This window comes from Podarcis vaucheri (genome assembly GCF_965113315.1).
Source record: "Podarcis vaucheri genome assembly, chromosome: 17".
Lineage (NCBI taxonomy): Eukaryota > Metazoa > Chordata > Lepidosauria > Squamata > Lacertidae > Podarcis > Podarcis vaucheri.
Window position 1 is genome coordinate 1,778,305 of NC_138755.1, and position 21,121 is coordinate 1,799,425.

Genomic DNA, 21,121 nt, shown 5'->3' on the forward strand with positions numbered 1-21,121 from the left:
CTTCTACCCCACTTTCAATATTTTCCAGCTACACCTCCCCTGCCAAAGCCTTCTAGTCTGGTGCACTAACTTGTATTTGTTGTCTTCAGGAGGCAGAGTCTTTGGCGGAGTCTCAAACCTGGCATACTCTTGATCATACCACATTTGGTAGAAATATGTTCTGCCATCATCTTCCACCATTTTGATCTCTGTATCAAGCCCTCCCTATGGGAAGAAGATTTTGGAAGTTGAGGGGTGGGGAGGAGAGAGATGAAAGCAAGCAGATTATCTAAGCAGAACAAGAATGGCCATTATGATTTCAGCATGTGCACATGCACCCAAACACATGCAGAAGCCACAAAAGCCCAAGTTCAGTTTGTCTGAGGAATTCCTGGCTGCAGGATGTTCTGAATGGCAACACATGGACCGGATACAAAAAGAAAATGTGCTGCCATAGTTATGGTGGGGGAGAGATGATGCCCAAGGTGTCCCTATGAAGCTGGAAGTAAAAATAAAATAAGAAATGCCACAACAGATGCTGGCAGAAGCGGAAAGAAAAATGTTTGGGGGTGGGACAACCTATGCTTCAAGACCACCTTGCAAGGAGACTGCACATAAAGTCACAGCTCCTACTGGAATTATCAGGTGACTTGATCCTTCCAGTGTCTTAGAAAAAGCTGGTGCTTTGCCTGGCCCAGACCCCTGACATGGGGCCCCCAGGCAGCCCTCCTGCAGCCAGCAGCCGAATCTGACAAGGGTGGGAACCTCTTCACAACCTTACCCTATATATGCCCACTCTACTGCTTTATCTGCAGAACTGGCACTTTTACAAATGCCACAGGATGTTCATTTGGCACTTGCAGGAAACTGATGTTTCCGCAGGGAAGAATCTATGCCTGGAACTCCCTGCCCTTTGACATTAGGCAGCCACTTGGGCTGCATTCTTTTTGGCACCGGCTAAAGCCTTTTGTGTTCAGTTAGACAAGCCTGTGAAGATATGCAAATTTGACATTTTAGCATGTGGTTTTCTTTTAAAATGCTTATTTTGTACTTGCTGATATTACTTATATCTTGTAATTTTCTTTTGGCTAGTTTGTATTTAAGTCTGATTCTTACTGATACAGTGGTACCTCAGGTTAAGTACTTAATTCGTTCTGGAGGTCCATTCTTAACCTGAAACTATTCTTAACCTGAAGACCACTTTAGCTAATGGGGCCTCCTGCTGCTGCCGCGCCGCCGGAGCACGATTTCTGTTCTCACCCCGAAGGAAAGTTCTTAACCTGAGATAATATTTCTGGGTTAGCGGAGTCTGTAACCTGAAGTGTATATAAACTGAAGCGTATGTAACCTTAGGTACATACCACTGTAATTTGAATGTATGTTTTATTTTATATACACTGCTTAGGGACTGTTTTAGAATTAAGAATTATACCAATTCCACTAAATATAAAGTGTGTGTATGTGTGTGTGTGTGTGTGTGTGTGTGTGTATACACACATACACCCCCCCACCCCTTACAGTTACCTAACTTCTTCCTATGTTACTCCTCATGAGCAGGCAAAGGCAGCTCTGGCATGGTGCTGTGACCAACCTAAGTAGCTGCCATGGGCCGCTGCAGTGCTGCCTCCCAAAAGCTGGAGCCAGGCGTAAGATAAGAACAAGACATAGTGGAGAACTGTGAGCATATTAGCCTGGCCCCTCATCTCCAGAGGGAGACAGTGGTGCCACCCTTCCATCTAAGCTGCCAGAGCAGTGGAATTCCTCAACATACCTCTAGGGACCAGTTCTCTGAGGGAGCCTTGTATAGGACATTGACTTTGCCGTGAATGTAAGTCAGCTGCATGTCTTCGCACTCGTCCACCAAGAAAAGTTCCAGCGGATCAGAGGTTGCTCCCAGAACGGTGTCAGTGCCACGGCAAAACCAGTGGGCATGGAACATCGGCCCAGTGCTGGCGTCTTCCCACATGGCAGTGACTCTGGGAGAAGGAACAAAGATGAGCTTCAAACTGGAAACCAAGGCAAAGACATCACACACCCCCTCGGAAAAAGATGTTTTGTCTGAAGTGCTCCCAGAAAAGGTGGCCTAGCTGAGAATGCATCAAAAAACATGTGGGGAGGCAAGAGGACTTTACCTATAGCTCTGTGCAAGTCAAAGGGTTAGAAAGGCTCAAAAGAAAATCAGCAATCCTTATGAACTCTGTAAGTACAGTGGTGCCCCGCAAGACGAATGCCTCGCAAGACGGAAAACCCGCAAGACGAAAGGGTTTTCCGTTTGCGAGTTGCTTCGCAAGACGAATTTCCCTATGGGCTTGCTTCGCAAGAAGAAAGCCCATAGGGAAATCTCCGGGGACCTCTTTTAAATGCTGGCGGTGGGGAGCAAAGCCTCCCCTCCCCTCCGGCCTTCAGAAGAGGTCCAGGAAGGCCGGCGGGGGCCGAAAGGCTTTGCTCCCCACCGCGAGCATTTTAAAAGCAGTCCGGGATAGCAGGGAAGCACTTCCCGCTATCCCGGACAGCTTTTGAAGGCAGGCGGGGGGGGAGCAAAGACTTTTGCCCCCCGCCGGCCTTCAGAAGAGGTCCAGGACGGGGGGCGAAAGTCTTTGTCCCCCCTGCCTGCCTTCCCAGAGGCTTTTAAATCGCCCCGGACAGCGGAGAAGTCCTCCGCTGTCCCGGGGCGATTTTAAAATGCCGCCCGCCAGCATTTTAAGATCGCCCCGGACAGCGGAGAAGTCCTCCGCTGTCCCGGGGTTTTTTAAAATGCTGGGGGTGGGAAGAAAAGCCCTTGTCCCCCCCCCCAGCCTTCAGAAGAGGTCGGGGGACAGACTGTCCCCGGACCTGGTCTGAAGGCGGTTTCCATAGGAACGCATTGATTGATTTTCAATGCATTCCTATGGGAAACCGTGCTTCGCAAGACGAAAAACTCGCAAGAAGAAAAAACTTGCGGAACGAATTAATTTCGTCTTGCGAGGTACCACTGTAGGCCAGTAGACCCCTTTATACTGAAGACTGGGGGTGGGGGGAGAACTAAGGCTGGGAGAGAGCAGACTGCATAGGGCCACTTGAAAAGTTTACAGCTGAGGCCGTCTTTCAACCTAGGGCTTCCTACTTCACAGCTCAGCCCCCTAACCAGGACATTGCAACAGCTTACAAAAGAAGCCTATACTGAACAGGGGAGACCACCTTCTAGAAAGCAGCAGTGGGCTCAGAATAATTCATACCAGTAAATGCAATCCCCCTTCCACGGCTTCTCTCTTTCTAACATGCTTGGTAATAAAATACATACATATTGTATACAGCCTAATAAGCAACTTGCCACTTTCCCTAAATACAGTTTCTGGGTAGCCTTTGTCCAAGTTACACGACAGGACAGAAGGTTGAGTCCAAGCCCAGCCCCTACACCACCAACATGACAGCACACCTTGCCAAGTAAAGAGGTTTTGTGGGGTCATCCGGGCTGACAGAGACACAGTCACCAATTTGCAGGGCCTCTGAATCAATGCACACCTTCTGGTAGAAATCCTTTTTGCCGTCAATCTGCAGACAGAAAGAGGGTGGTGTCAATGAGACGGCAAGACGAGAAAAGCACCAGTGCTGGGGTCTTGAAGACTACATAAGCACGCTGACACCCACCTTGCTTGCTGTCATCACATCTCAGAGCTCCCTCTGCCTTGGCAGAAGGGACTAGAGCAGTGGTTCCCAATCAGCTAATTACTGAGGACCCCCTATTTTTCAAGCTATGGACCCCCTACTTCTGAATATTTTGATAACTCTATGGAAATTAACTCTGCAAAGCAGAACAAAATGTGGGGTACTCCCTAAAAAGCAAAGGATTTTCAGTATACAAAACCAGACTAGGGCTGAGCAATATCTGGCTTTCAACATCATGATATATCAGCAGCTAAACATCATGATATTCTGATATATCAAGATGTCTGTGTCGGGAATCAAGCCTTTATCAGGAGAAACTGGCAACTCTCCCAGGCACCCGGCTTGGTCTCCTGGTGACCTCCCTGTCTGCTTTCCCAGCAAGATCCAGGCAGAGGTCACGATAGGCGATCCTTCTCAGCGTGAGAAGAACACACCACTCTTTCCTGCCCCCCCCCCTCCAGGCAGGGGAAAGAGATAGACAGAAACGTATTTACATGCCTTTATTTCTGTCTTTGCAGCGTTACAAAAAACGTGACTGCTCTCTTCAAACTCCAGCAGCCGAGAAAAAAAAACTCCCCCTGTACTTCCTGTACAGCTCATATTACACTCTGAGCTAATTCTGGTGCCCTCTGCACTGTGAATTGACTGTCCCTCTGTTTCCCACGGAACAGTCCCAACATTCCATCATGTGATGTTTTCAAGCTACCAGCAGCTCGCAGCTGCATTGCTTCAATATCGTAACAGTCTGAAATTGGAGATGAGGCGTGGGGATCAGATGGGTGAGGGAGGGAGAGGAAGTGGAGTCCCCTCCACCACATGGTTTGGGTGGGAGGGGGTGGGGGTGGATCAAACCCCACTGTGGCTGCTGCTGCTTTCCTGCTGAGAAAAGCTGCTCTGCCTGAGTGCCAGGGGAAGGTAGTGCCACGGTGCCTTGGAGTGAGGGTGACCAGCTGCCCTGTTCTCCGTCAGCGTGAAGAGAAGGCAGCACCCTGCAATCAGCTGCCCTGTTTTCCCTCAGTGTGAGCAAAGGCAGCTCAGATCAGCAGCGTTATCAGCTGAGATCATTGTGCAATTGGCTGCCCTGCTCTCCCTTGTACAAGGAGCAATATATTACTGTGTATTGCTGGGTCAAAATCATTATCACGGTGTGATTTCGAAACTGATTTTGGCCAATATATTGAAAAATCGCACAGCGCTAAAACTGAACATAAAATTTGTGATATTACCATGCAAAAATGACAAAAAATTAGTTGGGGGCAGGCAAGCGATGGGGCCACGGACCTGCTGGGTGCATTCCATAGACCCCCAGGGGTCCCTGGACCCCTAATTGGTAACCACTGGATTAGAGGATGTTGCCTGGCCACAACTGCACCAGGAACCAAAGCATCTGGCTGGCAGTGTGTAGAACTGCTGCCTTCTTTAGGTCTCTGCATAGCTTGGATTTAATTTCTTTTCATTTTCTGCTAAGCGTGTCTCAAACTTTCATGGTTGCAAAAAAGAAATTGTTTCAGCTTCCTTTAATTAGTTTGTGCTTTAATGTTTTTGGTTTCTGAACTGTCTAGAGAATGATTGTTATGGGTGGGTTGGTTGGTTGGAGACCGTGATGAGATATGCTAGGCATTTTCCAATATTTAAAGGATCTCTAAAGCATGTGACATTCATCACATCAAAGATGGAACAAGCTTGTTTTCTCCTGCTCTGTAAGGTAGGACTTGAACCAATGGCTTCAAATTACAAGAAAGAAACTCTGGCTAAATATCAGGAAGGAAGAACTTTCTGACAGTAAGAGCTGTTTGACTGTGGAACGGACTCTCCTTCCTTGGAGGTTTTTAAGCAGAGGTTGACCGGCATCTGCATTGCAGGGGTTGGAGTAGATAATCCCTGGGATCCCTCCCAACTCTCTAATTTTATGATTCTATTAAAAAAACGTAGTAAGTATTTTTTTAAAAAGACAAAAGATGTGTCTAAACCACAAATGATAGGGCACCCAGGAATATCAGGCCCATAATGTGGACACCTACTGATTGGGCATCTAGCAATGTACCACAACATTGTTTTACACCAGGGTTAGCCAATGTGGGGCACAAGGAGAAGGGGACGACAGAGGATGAGATGGCTGGACAGTGTTATAGAAGCGAGCAACATGAATTTGACGAAACTCCGGGAGTGCCTGGCGTGCTCTGGTCCAGCGGGTCACAAAGAGTCTGACACGACTAAACGACTAAACGCCAACAGCAGCCAACATGGTATCCTCCAGCTGTTGCGGGTGTCCATCACCCTTTAGCCCCAGCTAGCGTGGCTTATGGTCAGGGATAATGGAAGATTTAGTCCTGCAACATCTGGAGTGCAAGCTGCTGGGTATCCCCAAATGACACAGTGAAGTGCAATACACAACCAGAATGCAAAGGTTGAACTCAAGGGATCTCTGCATCCCCGCCCCCCCAAACTTGGATGTGAGACACCAAGCTAATCCCTTTTCCAACTGCTTGAACTGCCTTTTCCTGGGCAGGCGTTATACCTTGACAGGCTCTCCCACCCAGGAAATTCGGCTCTTGCTTTGCTTCTTCTTCCTTCCTTGCAGCATTTTTTTGGGCGAGGGCACTTCAGGGATGTTATCATCCACTTCCTCATCTTCATCAGCTTCTTTTACTGCCAGATTGGGACATCTAAAACCAATTTTTTTAAAAATACAATGTGCAGCTGAGAAATGGAGGCCTAATTTGGCACAGACATGCACACACACTCCCTTCCCCGCAAACCCCTCAATTCGGCAATGTGTTCATTTTGCAAGCAGATTTCTCAACTGAGATATTATACCAACAGTACAAACATGTTTTGTTTTACATAATCCTGGCTAATTTAGTTTGCCTGAATCATCTCATTTCTACAGTGCTTTACAATACTTTGACACTGAGCAGCATTAAATCCAGCCCTTATTGCTGCAGAGAAGAGTTTGAAGATGGGACTAACAATGCAATTGCTCAGAGACAGAAAGCAAGGCAATTAATCTTGGGCCCGGTCTTATTCAACATCTTTATCAACGACTTGGATGATGGACTCAAGGGCATCCTGGTCAAATTTGCAGGTGACACCAAACTGGGAGGGGTGGCTAACACCCCAGAGGACAGGATCACACTTCAAAACGACCTTGACAGATTAGAGAACTGGGCCAAAACAAACAAGATGAACTTTAACAGGGAGAAATGTAAAGTATTGCACTTGGGCAAAAAAATGAGAGGCACAAATACAAGATGGGGGACACCTGGCTTGAGAGCAGTACATGTGAAAAGGATCTAGGAGTCTTGGTTGACCACAAACTTGACATGAGCCAACAGTGTGACGCGGCAGCTAAAAAGCCAATGCAATTCTGGGCTGCATCAATAGGAGTATAGCATCTAGATCAAGGGAAGTAATAGTGCCACTGTATTCTGCTCTGGTCAGACCTCACCTGGAGTACTGTGTCCAGTTCTGGGCACCACAGTTCAAGAAGGACACTGACAAACTGGAACGTGTCCAGAGGAGGGCAACCAAAATGGTCAAAGGCCTGGAAACGATGCCTCATGACGAACGGCTAAGGGAGCTGGGCATGTTTAGCCTGGAGAAGAGGAGGTTAAGGGGTGATATGATAGCCATGTTCAAATATATAAAAGGATGTCACATAGAGGAGGGAGAAAGGTTGTTTTCTCCTGCTCCAGGTAGACTTCCGGAGGCAGCGCCATCGGCAATGGCGGATTCCCTCTAGCTTAGAGGGAGTAGCTTCGCGGAAATCGGGTCTTGCCGCTACGGCGAAGCGGGGACCCCTTCGAAAACCACAGGCGGGTGAAGCCTGTGACCGTGGGACTCGGCGGGCACCCTTAGCGCCTCCCCAATTTGCAAGGGAACCCTGTAAAAAGTTCCGGAGCGAAACGGGGAGTCTGGCGCGGTGCTGAGAGTCAACTGCTTCTTCCGTGGAGTGAAGCCACGCAGCTGTTGCTGGAGAGCGCTGACCTTTTTCCTGTGACATTTTGGCTAACAAACAACTACCCGTGAGTAGGTTAAGTTTGAAGATTGGGAAATTTAAGGAAAAAAGGACTAATTTGGCACTGAAGCGGGAAGGCATAAACAGGAAGTCCGCCTTCCGTTTTTCTGTAAATAGATCAAAGCGAAGACTGTCTAAGCTAAGACCTTGAAAATCGTGGTGAAAAAGACTTAAATCTTAACATCAATTAAAAAAGAACTCCCTCCCTGAGGTGCAGGAGAGGGGAGGGAGAAGGAGAAGTATTTTTTGCCTACAAAAAAAGAAGAGAGAAAGGGAACAAAGACCACCACTTAATGCCTGGGAACGGACTGTCAAGGGACAATGGAACTGCCATTCAGAACATGCAGTTGGGCAACTCTCCAGGGCCAGATGGCTTAACCTCAAAATATTATAGATCTTTGAAGGATTGGATAATTCAACCACTAAAGGAGGTTTGTAATGAAATTTTGGAGGGGGAAAAAGAGCCAGAGTCATGGAAGGAAGCTTATATTATACTAATACCGAGAAATGAGTCTGAAAAGACACAACTTAAGAATTACCGCCCCATATCCCTGCTTAATGTGGATTACAAAATTTTTGCAGATATATTGGCTAAAAGATTGAAAAAAGTTTTAGTAGAGGAGATACACAAAGACCAAGCTGGCTTTCTCCCGGGCAGACACTTGTCTGACAACACGAGAAATATAATTAACATTTTAGAGAAGCTGCAAGTGAATATTAATACTAAAGCTGTTTTAATTTTTGTAGATGCGGAGAAAGCCTTTGACAATATTTATTGGAGTTTCATGAAGAAAAATCTTCAGGGGATGGGGGTTGGTCAAAGGTTTGAAAATGGTATAAGTGCAATTTATTCAGAACAAAAGGCTAAACTAATTGTCAGGGAACTGCCATCGGAAGGACAGGAGGTGGAAGGGCTCACAGAGATTGGGAGAGACTCAGCAGCTGAGGAGGGAACCAGCAGGGGGAGAGGAGGGTCTCCGAGGGAAGGTGAGCAGGAGGAATGGCTCAGAGACACTTCCAGTGAGAACAGTGGGGAGGTTTCTGGACCTCCCATAGGGACACCCACTCCTCGCCGGAAACTGTCACGCCGTGAGTCCAGAAGACGTGTTTCCGTTAAGGAGCTTTTATGTTGGAAGCGATTCCGAAAGCAACCACTGTCGGAATCTGCCAGCGACTGACGGAGCCATGCTTAAGGGGCTCCGTTACAGACAGAGGTTTGCGGACTTGAACAAACTCTGAGGGACTTGGATTTTACGCACAAGCAGCTCATCATCCCATCACACTAATAGTTAACAATGTGGTGACAGAGGAATTTAAGATAAAGGTACACGACAAGGCTGTCCAATTTCCCCATTGCTCTTTATTTCGGTCCTGGAGGTTCTGCTAAACATGATCAGAAGGGACCGTTTGATTAAAGGTATACAGGTCGGAGCTAAACAGTACAAATTGAAAGCTTTTGCAGATGATTTAGTATTGACGTTACAGGAGCCAGAATCTAGTACTAAAAGAGTATTAGAATTGATTCAGGAATTTGGTCATGTGGCAGGATTTAAGTTGAACAAGTTAAAAACTAAGGTGCTTGAGAAAAATTTAACACCGATTGAGAAAGAGAGGTTTCAGAAGGAGACAGGTTTAACACTGGTTAAGAAAGTAAAATACCTGGGGGTTAATATGACCGCTAAGAACTTAAACCTATTTAAAGACAACTTTGAGAAATGTTGGTCAGAAGTGAAAAAGGACTTAGAGATATGGTCAAACTTGAAGCTTTCCTTGTTAGGTCGAATTGCTGCTATAAAGATGAATGTATTGTCAAGAATGTTATTTTTGTTTCAATCATTGCAAATCTTGGACAAAATGGACTGTTTCAAGAAGTGGCAGAGAGACATTTCTAGATTTGTCTGGCAGGGCAAGAAGCCCAGAATAAAATTTAAAATATTAACTGATGCAAAGGACAGAGGTGGATTTGCCCTGCCAGACCTTAAACTTTATTATGAATCAGCAGCATTTTGCTGGCTGAAAGAATGGCTGCTTCTTGAGAACACAGACATTTTGGATTTAGAAGGTTTCAATAATGTTTTGGGGTGGCATGCATATTTGTGGTATGACAAGGTTAAAGCACATAAAGCATTTAAAAACCATATTGTTAGGAAAGCATTGTTAAATGTCTGGATAAGATATAAGGACTTACTTGAAAATAAAACCCCAAGATGGTTGTCACCGATGGAAGCAAAGGCTCAGAAAAAGCTCAATATGGAGGCCAAATGGCCGAAATATTGGGAAATTTTGGAGCAAGAAGGAGACAAATTCAAACGGCAGAGTTTTGAGAAATTAAAAGATAAAGTGCGAGACTGGCTTCATTACTATCAGATAATGGAGGCATACAATTTGGACAAGAAAATTGGCTTCCAGGTGGAAAAATCAAAATTAGAAACCTAATTAGAACCTAAAACTAAGATTTTGTCAAAGATGTATAACTTGCTGTTGAAATGGAATACTCAGGATGAAACGGTGAAATCTGCTATGATTAAATGGGCACAAGATGTTGAATATAACATTATGTTTGCTGACTGGGAACAGTTGTGGACCACAGGTATGAAATTTACGGCATGTAATGCCCTAAGAGAGAATATTATGAAAATGATATACAGGTGGTACATGACACCAGTCAAGCTTGTAAAAATCTATCATTTGCCCGATAATAAATGTTGGAAATGTAAAGAAAACGAAGGTACATTCTTTCACCTTTGGTGGACGTGCCCAAAGGTTAAGGCTTTCTGGGAGATGATTTATAATGAAATGAAAAAGGTATTTAAATATACCTTTCTAAAGAAACCAGAGGCCTTTCTCCTGGGCATTGTCGGCCAATTTGTGCCAAAGAAGGATAGAACTTTCTTTATGTATGCCACAACAGCAGCAAGAATACTTATCGCAAAGTATTGGAAGACACAAGATCTACCCACCTTGGAAGAATGGCAGATGAAGGTGATGGACTACATGGAACTGGCAGAAATGACTGGCAGAATCCGAGACCAGGGAGAAGAGTCGGTGGAAGAAGATTGGAAAAAGTTTAAAGACTATTTACAGAAATATTGTAAAATTAATGAATGTTAGAATGATGTTGGATAGAAACTAAGTGGTCTCTAGCTGTAATGTTATAAGGGAATATGAGAAAATGGACTATTAATAGGTAAAAATCTAATGTTACAATATTTTAAGACTGAAGACTAGGATGAACAAAGAGAAGCTCCAGAGAAGCGGACACGGAGCAATGGATCCAAACTACAAGAAAGAAGATTCCACCTAAATATTAGGAAGAACTTCCTGACAGTAAGTGCTGTTCGACAGTGGAATTTGCTGCCAAGGAGTGTGGTGGAGTCTCCTATTTTGGAGGTCTTTAAGCAGAGGCTTGACAACCATATGTCAGGAGTGCTCTGATGGTGTTTCCTGCTTGGCAGGGGGTTGGACTCGATGGCCCTTGTGGTCTCTTCCAACTCTATGATTCTATGATTCTAAAAAAAATCCTCAACTCATAACTGTTCAATTCACATTGATTCTAAATCCATATAGCCATGTCAGGATTCAACAGTTCCTCACATATCTTGACCAGAGATGTGATAAGTTGTGTGGTGGGTGGTTTATTTCAATAAGAGTAGTAACACAATTATGTGCATTATATAAACCTGAGTGCATGTATAATTTTTCAAGTGTTGGGTCGGCAAAAATGGACACAGGTGGATGAATCTCTTGTCCAAGCTTGCAGTCTTTCAAGGCAGAGGTCATAATTACCTTCTCATTATGCAGGCCTGTTTTGACTTCCCAGTGCCACCAAACTTAATCATATCCTGGCAAGCTTTGCATTTGCCACACTCTGGCTGCTGGCAAACCTGGAAAGAGAAAAAAAAGGAAGGAAGGGAGGAAGAAGGAGCCGAGACAACATATGCATATGGCCCAACACCTGCCAGGAGACAAGTATCCAAACAAGGGTAGTTCACAAGGAAACTGTGGGTGGGTAAGCAGAATGGGCAGGTGTCTCCCAAACCAAGATAGGCTCCACTGTGAAGAAGACTCAGCAAACTCTTAGGAAACAGTAAGATGCTGACCCAGCTTCCATTGGTGGCAATTCCTAACAGGCCTCTAAACAAAGCAGTCTCTAAAACAAATCACAGCCTTTAAATAACATAAAGGACGGTAGCCCAGGAATGGGAGGGAACTACCCATGATAAATGTTTTGGACTACAACTCCCATGAGCCCCAGCCAATTCCATGGGAGCTACAGTGCAAAATATCTGGGGTGTGCTAGGTTGGCAAAGGCTACGAGAGAGAGACAGACAGACAGACAGACAGAGAGACGGAATGAATTTGGGGAAAATGTTAAGAAGTTTGACTTCTTCCCTTAAACTTTATATACAGTTTTCCCATGGCAGCCTGCCTTGTAACCCTTGTTACTATCATTTCACACCAGGAGGATAAAAACATTCATGTTTTCTTAAGACTTTTAAGAATTACTGGGGTTTTTTAAATTTGGGCATTATTTTACAGTACATTTGAGTGGATTGCTACTGCTTAAGTTCATTGTGTAAGGATATATGCTTTATTTTATTTCTCTCCACCCTCTGCCAATGTAGCTTTTGCTGTTTTTCACTAGTTTGTTAACCATCTCAGGAATGTGCAGGATAGAAATTGTGCAAATGAGTTCTGAAAATACAGGTCATATTAAATAGGGTTGCCACCCATCCCTTAAAAAAATGGGATTGTCTTGTTTTGGGGGCACAGAGTCCCCTGTCCCGTCTGGCACCCTATTTGTCCCATTTTTGAAGTCATAAAAACAAAATTGGCATTTGTGAGCTCACCCAAACTTGCTTGTCTCATGCAACCAGAATTGCTAGATGCTCAGGAAACTGAGCCCTCCCTCCCCTCCAAAACCAGCTAATTGGCGCTCCAGGGTGGCCAACAGTGGAGCAGCAGCCTTTTCAAAGGGGAGAGAAAGAGTGTGGTTGTCGGAGGCAAGGAGGCAGCCTATGGCTGAACCTGAGTCTTTTGCTTAGTTTTGCTTGCAAGATGAAGCACGTGGCCAGGCATTTGGGGAAGGGGGCTTTCTTTGTTTTGATCCACTACCTTTTTAATATAACAATTCTGTCCCAGAAGCAGCAGCTCTGGAGCATCTGCATACGAGTGATCACTGATTAGGTGTCCTCTATTAATCCTGCCAATTAATTATTTTTGAAAGATGCTTCCCGCACCCTTCTCACACATAGAACTAAATGCATATTTTAATGATGGCACATGCCACCTACAATTATTAGAACTGGTTGCAGGTTTTTAAAAAGCCATTTTTTCAGTACTTCTTAGATCCCTGTATTGCAGACCAACCTTGTTACTCCTGATATAAAAATGCAGGGGGACTGGCAAAATCAGTAGAACTTATAGTGACTTTCTTCTAGGGCTGGGCAAATACTGAAACTCCAAATGCTGACCTGCTCAGGGAAGCCATTCCTGTCTGTTTAAATAGGCAAGAATGGGTTGGCCCAAGACATTTTGCTACCTGAAAAAGAACAGTGGTCTAGCAATCAATCCTTCTTTCCAGAGGACTCTGGGGATTATATCTCTGGGAGAGCAATAGGGGGGGTCTCAAAACAAACAAGGATTCTTTGGGGGACAGAAAGAAGAAACAGTTCTGACAAGGGAAGACTGGCAATTAAAATTAATGGAATATGCAGAAATGGTGAAACTCACCAGAAGAATAAAAAATCAAGACAAGAGACTTTTAAAAACAGACTGGGAAAATATTATTGAGTATTTGTAAACAAATTAAAACATTTGCAGGACTGATATAAGCACGTGCAGTAAGAGACAATTAAGGGGGAAATCAGGAAGAAATTGTAAATATATTTGAATCAGATATACAGTAATAAAAAGATATGAAATAAAGAACCACAGAAAGGAGGGGAGGGAAGTCAAGGGGAAGAAAGATTTTGTTTTTCTTGTTAAAATATTTGTGAAAGCTGAAAATGGAAAATAAAATGATTTTTAAACAGGATTCTTTGTGGAACTCCACAACTATTAGTGGCTTTAAATGATGCTTTAGTTAAGATCCCTGCATTGCAGGCGGTTGGACTAGATGACCCTTGGGGTCCCTTCCAACCCTACAATTCTATTTCTCTATGAATTCTTTTAAAAATGCTTCAGGTATGTGACAAGAAACCTCTAGTGGTAGGATGAACTTGTCTGACTAGGATATGTGTGTGTGTGTGTGTGTGTGTGTGTGTGTGAGAGAGAGAGAGAGAGAGAGAGAGAGAGAAAGAGAGAGAGAGAGAGAGAGAGAGAGAGAACTGGCACATGGGACGTTGGAGGCAAAGCTCTGTTAGGAAGAGAAACAAAACTGTTGCTATCTCCAGCTCTTTCTTTCTTTCTTTGGCTGGGTTTCCACATTTACCATTCTTCTGACAGGCAGAAATTCAGTGGTTGGGGAGGATGTGAGTCATTGAAATTAATGTGCATTGCTAACTTAGATCCATAAATTTCATTGGGTCCACTCTATGAGTATGACCAGCACTGGAAACAATCCACTGTAATGGATTGCTTTGAAACAATTTCATTCTGCACCAGGTGAAGTACTTTTTAGCCCACCAACTCCCCTCCCACAACCTGTCCCTTATTTTGCCCAAACAAAGGTGGCAACCCCATATTTAAAGAGCTCCACATTGCCCTGCAGAGAAGGATGACTAACTTCCTGTGTCACGTGACCACAGGTGCTTTGGGGTCTGCTTCAGGTTGCTTCATGCTTCCTCTGGTGGAGCAGAAAGGTAATAGCAGGTAATCAGAGAGCTCTGCTCCCCTTCAGTGTTTGGAGCTCCCATTGTTAGGCACATTTTGCAACAGGGAATTTCATTAGCAGTTTCTGAGCTCTGGGTACAGTACTGCACCTAAGATTTCAGATTAAAACTGCAGAGTGGAAGGAAAGGAGGAGCTTTTTCTGCCTCTCCACTTCCAGCTACTCTCTGAAGACTGGAAACGAGACCCTCTTAAGAATATTAGGGGGGGTGGGCAGGGGAAGGACCAGACCATGTGAAAAATGAACATAATACTTTAGCTACAGTTCATATTCTTTTTATAAAAAGTGCGCCTAGACATTCCGTTGTTGGGCCATAACCTCGGTTTAAGGTGCCCTTTAGCTCCAAGCTTTCACATCTCTGTTTCTAACGCCGCTCTCACCCTCAGCTCTGGAAGGTACAACAGGAGTCTTCTCTATGAAAGACCAGATAAAGCTGGAGGAAAATCCAGGAATACATGCTCAGGGACTCTCTTCTTTAGCTACGAAATTAAAGCCAGGGGCCGATGACCAATGCAGCAGCTCATCTCTTTCTGTCTATCTGCCCTGCTTCAAGTAAAAGTGACCCAAGAAGCAGAAGGGGGAGTTGACCTTAATCTGCATGCTGTGTGCTGAACCAGACAGCTCTGTATTTGAAGACTTTGGGAACTGTTTGGCCAGGAGCAGCAGTGCTGGGAAGGGGAGTTCTATAAGGCAGGAAATGAATGTGTCCAGGAGACCAAAAAGAAAAGATGAGGAAGCGCTGCTCCTTCCATGTTGGAACTCCTCATGCCAACTCTGTAGGCAAAACAGGGTGTCTGGGTCACCAATGCAGCCTCTCTTTTGTTGTTACCTCACAAACCCCACAGCGCCTGCGCTTCAAGCCATTCTCTTTGTCTTCCTCCTTTTCGTTTTTCTCTATTTGCTCAGAGAAGAAGGTGTCAAAGATCAAATGGACCAGCTTCGTGGTGGTTGCCTTGGTAGGGCCTTTGTCCTTGTCAATCTTGGTAGGGTGCCGAATGGCTTGCCTTCTTGCTGCTCGTCTAGGAGGAGAAGACAGATGTGAAAAGCTAAGCACCTGCAGGAGACAGGGAAAACACTGGAACAAGATGGAATCCCCCCTTTCTCCAGCTCTCAAAGCCAATTTGGTGCCCTCCAGAAGCTGTTGGGACTAAGCACCCCTCACCCATGACTGGGCTACCTGGGACTGATGGGAGCTGTAGCGCCACCAACATCTGGAAGGTACCACATCGTCTATCTCTGAGCTACAGTATTCTATCCTCATATAGGCAAGAGGAAAATTCACCCACGCGCTCCTCCAAATAGCACACAGCTGATCTGCAGAAGGAGTTCTAGCAGAGTGATAGAGGACACGCTTCTCGAGAAAAAGGTCCCAGGCTCAACCCTCATAATCTCCAGGTGGGGCTGGGAAAGACTCCTTCCTGAAATCCTGGGGAGCCACTGCCGGCTGGCGTAAGTACTGGTTTAGATGGGCTGACTGAGCAGGAGGCGCATCTGTGCTGTGCTAGGCCAAACATCAGGTCACATGATTGAATCCTTCTCCTTAAAAAAACATTCCCTGCACACAGAAAGAGACAGGACCAAAGAGAAAGTCTAGAGCCCACCTCCCAAACATTGAGTGTGGCGAATACCGAGCACCAAAGAAGGTTCTCTGACGCAAGCCTTCTCCTTTGGCGTTAAGTTGCACAGCCCAAAGGAGGAGATGAAGCACCTCCGAAGGGCCACTCCCAGGGTGCAGCTGCTGGCGTACCTTTTGCCTAGCGTGACTCCTGCCAGCTTTATCAGGTCTCTCATGCAGGGGGTGATGAGAACAGGAGGCTCGTCACTGTCTCCTGCCTCATCATAGCTTTCCACTTGCTCTACCACAAACTGGGCATGCCGGAGGAGGGAATCTTCTGTGAAACGGTTGAAGTTTAATCCAGCAGGAGGGACAGTGGTCTGGAGACAGAAATAGAAGGAATTTAACAATTCTACTGGTTTTAAACTGGCAAGTCAGGAGAAGAATGTTAAGCAAGAGCAAAAAAGCATTGCAATAGCAGGTTCATCTGCTCTCTTAACTGCCTGGTGTTCAAAAATGGCTGCTCAGCCTTCTCAAGATGGTGACACACAATGGCAGTCTAACCTACTTCATAGGGTTGTTTTGAGGACAAAAAGAATTGAGATGGATAGACAATGTATGCTGATCTGAGTTCCTTGACGTCGGTCTTCTTACAGACACAGCTGCCCTGGTCTGCTGGACTAACCTCTATCTTGTTCAGCAGGTCCTCATAGCTGACATCAGGGTTATTTTGCAAGAATTCAACAACAATTTTGCTCATGTAGATCTTCTCCTGCATCAGTGCAAAGATGGGGGCATATTCCTCACTTGGTTCCATCAGGATATAATCTGCAAAGGCTAGAACATGACACAAACTTGACATGAGCCAACAGTGTGACACGGCAGCTAAAAAAGCCAATGCAATTCTGGGCTGCATCAATAGGAGTATAGCATCTAGATCAAGGGAAGTAATAGTGCCACTGTATTCTGCTCTGGTCAGACCACACCTGGAGTACTGTGTCCAGTTCTGGGCACCACAATTCAAGAAGGACACTGACAAACTGGAACGTGTCCAGAGGAGGGCAACCAAAATGGTCAAAGGCCTGGAAACGATGCCTTATGAGGAACAGCTAAGGGAGCTGGGCATGTTTAGCCTGGAGAAGAGGAGGTTAAGGGGTGATATGATAGCCATGTTGAAATATATAAAAGGATGTCACATAGAGGAGGGAGAAAGGTTGTTTTCTGCTGCTCCAGAGAAGCGGACACGGAGCAATGGATCCAAACTACAAGAAAGAGGATTCCACCTAAACATTAGGAAGAACTTCCTGACAGTAAGAGCTGTTCGACAGTGGAATTTGCTGCCAAGGAGTGTGATGGAGTCTCCTTCTTTAGAGGTCTTTAAGCAGAGGCTTGACAACCATATGTCAGGAGTGCTCTGATGGTGTTTCCTGCTTGGCAGGGGGTTGGACTCGATGGCCCTTGCGGTCTCTTCCAACTCTATGATTCTATGATTCTAGAATGCAATGCAAATGTGTTTCCCAAAGAACAAGACTTGGGTACAAATACATACTTAGCCATGAACTGAGTGGATGATTAAGCAACATGTGTGAGCACCTAAGAATGACTAAAACTGCATTAGTGAGCAAGACCAGAGGTCTAACCCTGCTCCCTGTTCCCAACAGCAGCCAGCCAGAAGGCACAAAGATTGCTTGTCTATCAAAGGGCTATCAAAGATACACTGCCAATGAACATGGAGGCTTCATTCAGTTGTCATGGCCAACAGAGAGATATTTACAGGAGGGTAAACCCTGGCAGTTGCCCAAGACAGAAAATTGGAGAAGGCATTTGTAAGGTTAGTATGAATCTCATGTAATATAATTTGAATGCAAGTGTTGTTTGTATAAAAGAGAACAGAATGAGGTTTGTAACAACTTTAATACATGTATATTTAATGTACCTCACTGGGTCAGCAACAAGGCTAGGGCCTTTTGAGTTTATGAACAAAGAAAATTGTAACTGATGGGAGCTATTACGTATATTTTTTGCAGGTGCATAACTGAAGAAGCAAATTATGTGAAACGGATACCAAAAATCTGTATTATTGGAGAAGCAAATTTTGTATAACAGTAAGCTCCTGTGAAACTGACAAGAAGAAGTTTTAATAATGGAGAAGAAGCAAGTGTTGAAACATGAAAAGCTCTTTTAAAAAACACAAGATAATTTTTTTTTTTGGAACGGATCTTACTGCAGTAATTGCCTATTACTATTGCCTGCATGGGTTTTCCTTTTTTTGCAGTCGCAAAATGGTGGCAGATGGAGGCAGCATTTGGCACAACCAGCTGGCAATTCCTGACACCCCTTTCTGCTGCTATCTGGTTCATATTTGGAAATGATTAAATTATTTGCAACAATGTTTTCCTTGTGGCAAGGAGTTCCATAGTTCAGCTTTCCTCACCCTAAGAACAGGCATTTGTTCCGGAGGTATTGTGACTCATTTAAGACAGAATTTGTTGAACCAGAGTCTCTAAATGGAGGTTTTATCTTTTGTATCAGGCATAGGCAACCTTTGACCCTCCAGATTTTTGGGACTACAATTCCTATCATCCTTGACCACTGGTCCTGTTGGCTAGGGATCATGGGAATTGTAGGCCAAGACATCTGGAGGGCCCGGTTGCCTATGCCTGTTTTATCTATTTCTCTTCCCACGTGTCTCTCAAAGTATTTCTACCCATCTCCTGCCGAGACACTGAATTCCACCTGAATGTGGCCCAAGGACCACTGAGGGGTCTCAGTCAACTGCTTGAGAAACACTGCTCTGAAAGAATGCTTTTCTCTTTTTAAGTTGAGCACAGCTTGGTTCTTAAAGAATGCTTCTACGTGATGGCACTGGGCTGTGGAACTCCCTCCTCCTAGATACGTAGGCAAGCAAGGGATGAAGGCAACCAAGCATTCTCAAAGCTCTAAAGCAGGGATGGGGAGCCTGTGGCCCTCCAGGTCTTGCTCAACTACAGCCCCCATTGTCCCTAATCATTGAGCATGCTGGCTGGGGCTGATGGGAGTGGTAGCCCAGCAACGCTGCTCCACACAGTTCGCCATTCCCTGAGGTCAATTCCATGGTAGCTCTCTGACAGAACATGTATGTAAAGATGTGCGGCAGCATGTCCTGCTCCTTGGCTGGTAAAGCACATGCGCAGCTTTGCAAATAGGTCGTGCTGTGGATTTGTGAGGATTGCTTGCTCTGCGCAGTCACATATGCAGCGCCCATAGTGGTGGAGGTGATCAGGGATGAAGGGGGACAATTAGGCCACTCAATTAAGCCCACCTGGAAAGGGAAGGGGATTGGCATCCCCATTTTGAGCACAGCATGCAAGAGACCTGGGGTTGGCAGAAGATGACGCTTTTCATTGCTGCCAGTAGTTTCTTCAACAAATCCCAGAGACTGAGCTGTGAGTTCTGCAAGGCCTGCGTCCCCCTTGTCTATCTGGCTCACTTAGAAGAGTCAGTGACTTAGGAGTGGTTGTTCCTGTTGGGGAAAACTTTAATTTCAAAAAATATGTAATGTTTTTCTGCTGTTTATATATTTTTGTATTTGTTCATATTTATTAATACATTTTGGGAGGCCTATTAATATTTGTATGGTTGTTTCTTTAAAAATTGTTATATTTTGTAATTGTTGGTGAATTATCTTGAAATATTGCTGGTATTTCATTACGTAGGTTTTTCTGATGCTGTTGTGAGCCATTCCAAGTATGCGCTGAGCATGAAAAAGCAGGACACAGACAAAACTGAAAGGGATAATGATTTCCTTAAAAGCTTACCTGTGGTGAATCCAATCAAAGCCTTCTCACCTCCATCAAAACCAGTGATCCACCATGCATTGATTGGGCCCATCTTTCTGGCTCGGACACCACCTAAAATCAGTGATGAAAATGGAGAAGCATCATATTTTAAAATCACTTAGTTGCTAGGCCATGGTGGATGCATGTGCTTTAATAAGCCCACGCTGCAGAACAGGAGCTGGGCAACCACCTCTGGCTGGTTTCTTAGGGTTCTTTGCTTCCCCTGGAAGCTTCCAGATATAAGTGGGCTGGCCTGAGAAGCTCACTTCCTTTTCCACCAGGTCACTAGATCCACACCTGCACCAAAACCAAGGCACTTAATTGGTCCGTCTTACCCTTGGGAAGCTGCAAATATCTTGTTACTTGATTTACAATGGCTAATTAAAGACAAAACTTTTGACCTTCCTGTCATGAATGAACGATGCTTAGCTAATTTAGCAGCATCCAGTGGCTCGTCTAGTAATGCAACAAGCAAACACGGGGTTAAGTGTCTCTTTTGTGGGCAAAGTGTACCTGCAGCCTCTGAAATGCTGTCCCACCACCTGTACCCTGGCCTGCAGCCCATTGTGACTTGACAGGATGGGTCCAGGGAGTGGCAAATGCCTCCTTGCAGTAGGGGGTTGTTCCAAAGGCTTTGGGGAAATGTGTTAATGTCTCTCCCCCTTCTCAGGTCATCTGGGATAATGGTCTGGATGGGGCCCAATAAGCTGGAGCTGAATTCCAACAAGCTGTTGGCTCTGCTGGTCGTGGTTCCCGATTCCAGAAGATGGGTAAACGGTGTGTCCTGAAGGGCACTGCACTCCCCTTGAAGGATCCAGGTTCGTGGCCTGGGGGCACTCTTGGATCCATCTTTGCCACGGGAGGCTCAGATAGCTTAATGAAAGCCTATTTCTAGCTCTGGCTGGTTTACCAGCTATGGCTGTCCCTGAATTGGAATAGACTTGTCACAGCAATCCATGCCCTGGTTACCTCAAGTCTGGACTACTGTAATGTGGTCTGCATGGGGCTGCCCTTGAAGACTGTTCAGAAGCTGGTATAGATTTCAGCCACTAGGTTATTGAGCAGCAAGCCACTTTGAAGTCATATCACATTTATTTTTCGTGATCTGTGCTAGTTACCTATTCATTTACATATCTAAGATTTACCATTAACCCTGAAGAGTTCAGGGTCCATGTAACTTGGAAGAGCACCTCTCTTGGTATGTGCCAGTCTGGTCACTAAGATTAAAGGGGTCTTCTTTGGGTGCTGCCTCTGGGTGAGGCCCTGAGGCAGTT

At 45.1% G+C, this 21,121-nt stretch overlaps 1 protein-coding gene across 1 annotated transcript in view; it reads right to left on the reverse strand.

Moving 5' to 3' along the window:
- Positions 1–21,121, reverse strand: part of DNMT1 (DNA methyltransferase 1) — a 59,552-nt gene that overhangs the window by 17,021 nt on the left and 21,410 nt on the right. Inside the window, exons 12-20 of the mRNA XM_082205928.1 lie at positions 19,827–19,919; positions 16,715–16,866; positions 16,222–16,409; positions 15,304–15,493; positions 11,429–11,526; positions 6,143–6,290; positions 3,395–3,510; positions 1,751–1,955; positions 71–204 (exon numbers count right to left, since the gene is read on the reverse strand). Of these exons, the coding sequence (XP_082062054.1) occupies positions 71–204; positions 1,751–1,955; positions 3,395–3,510; positions 6,143–6,290; positions 11,429–11,526; positions 15,304–15,493; positions 16,222–16,409; positions 16,715–16,866; positions 19,827–19,919 (1,324 nt within the window). The remainder of the gene's footprint in view (positions 1–70; positions 205–1,750; positions 1,956–3,394; positions 3,511–6,142; positions 6,291–11,428; positions 11,527–15,303; positions 15,494–16,221; positions 16,410–16,714; positions 16,867–19,826; positions 19,920–21,121) is intronic.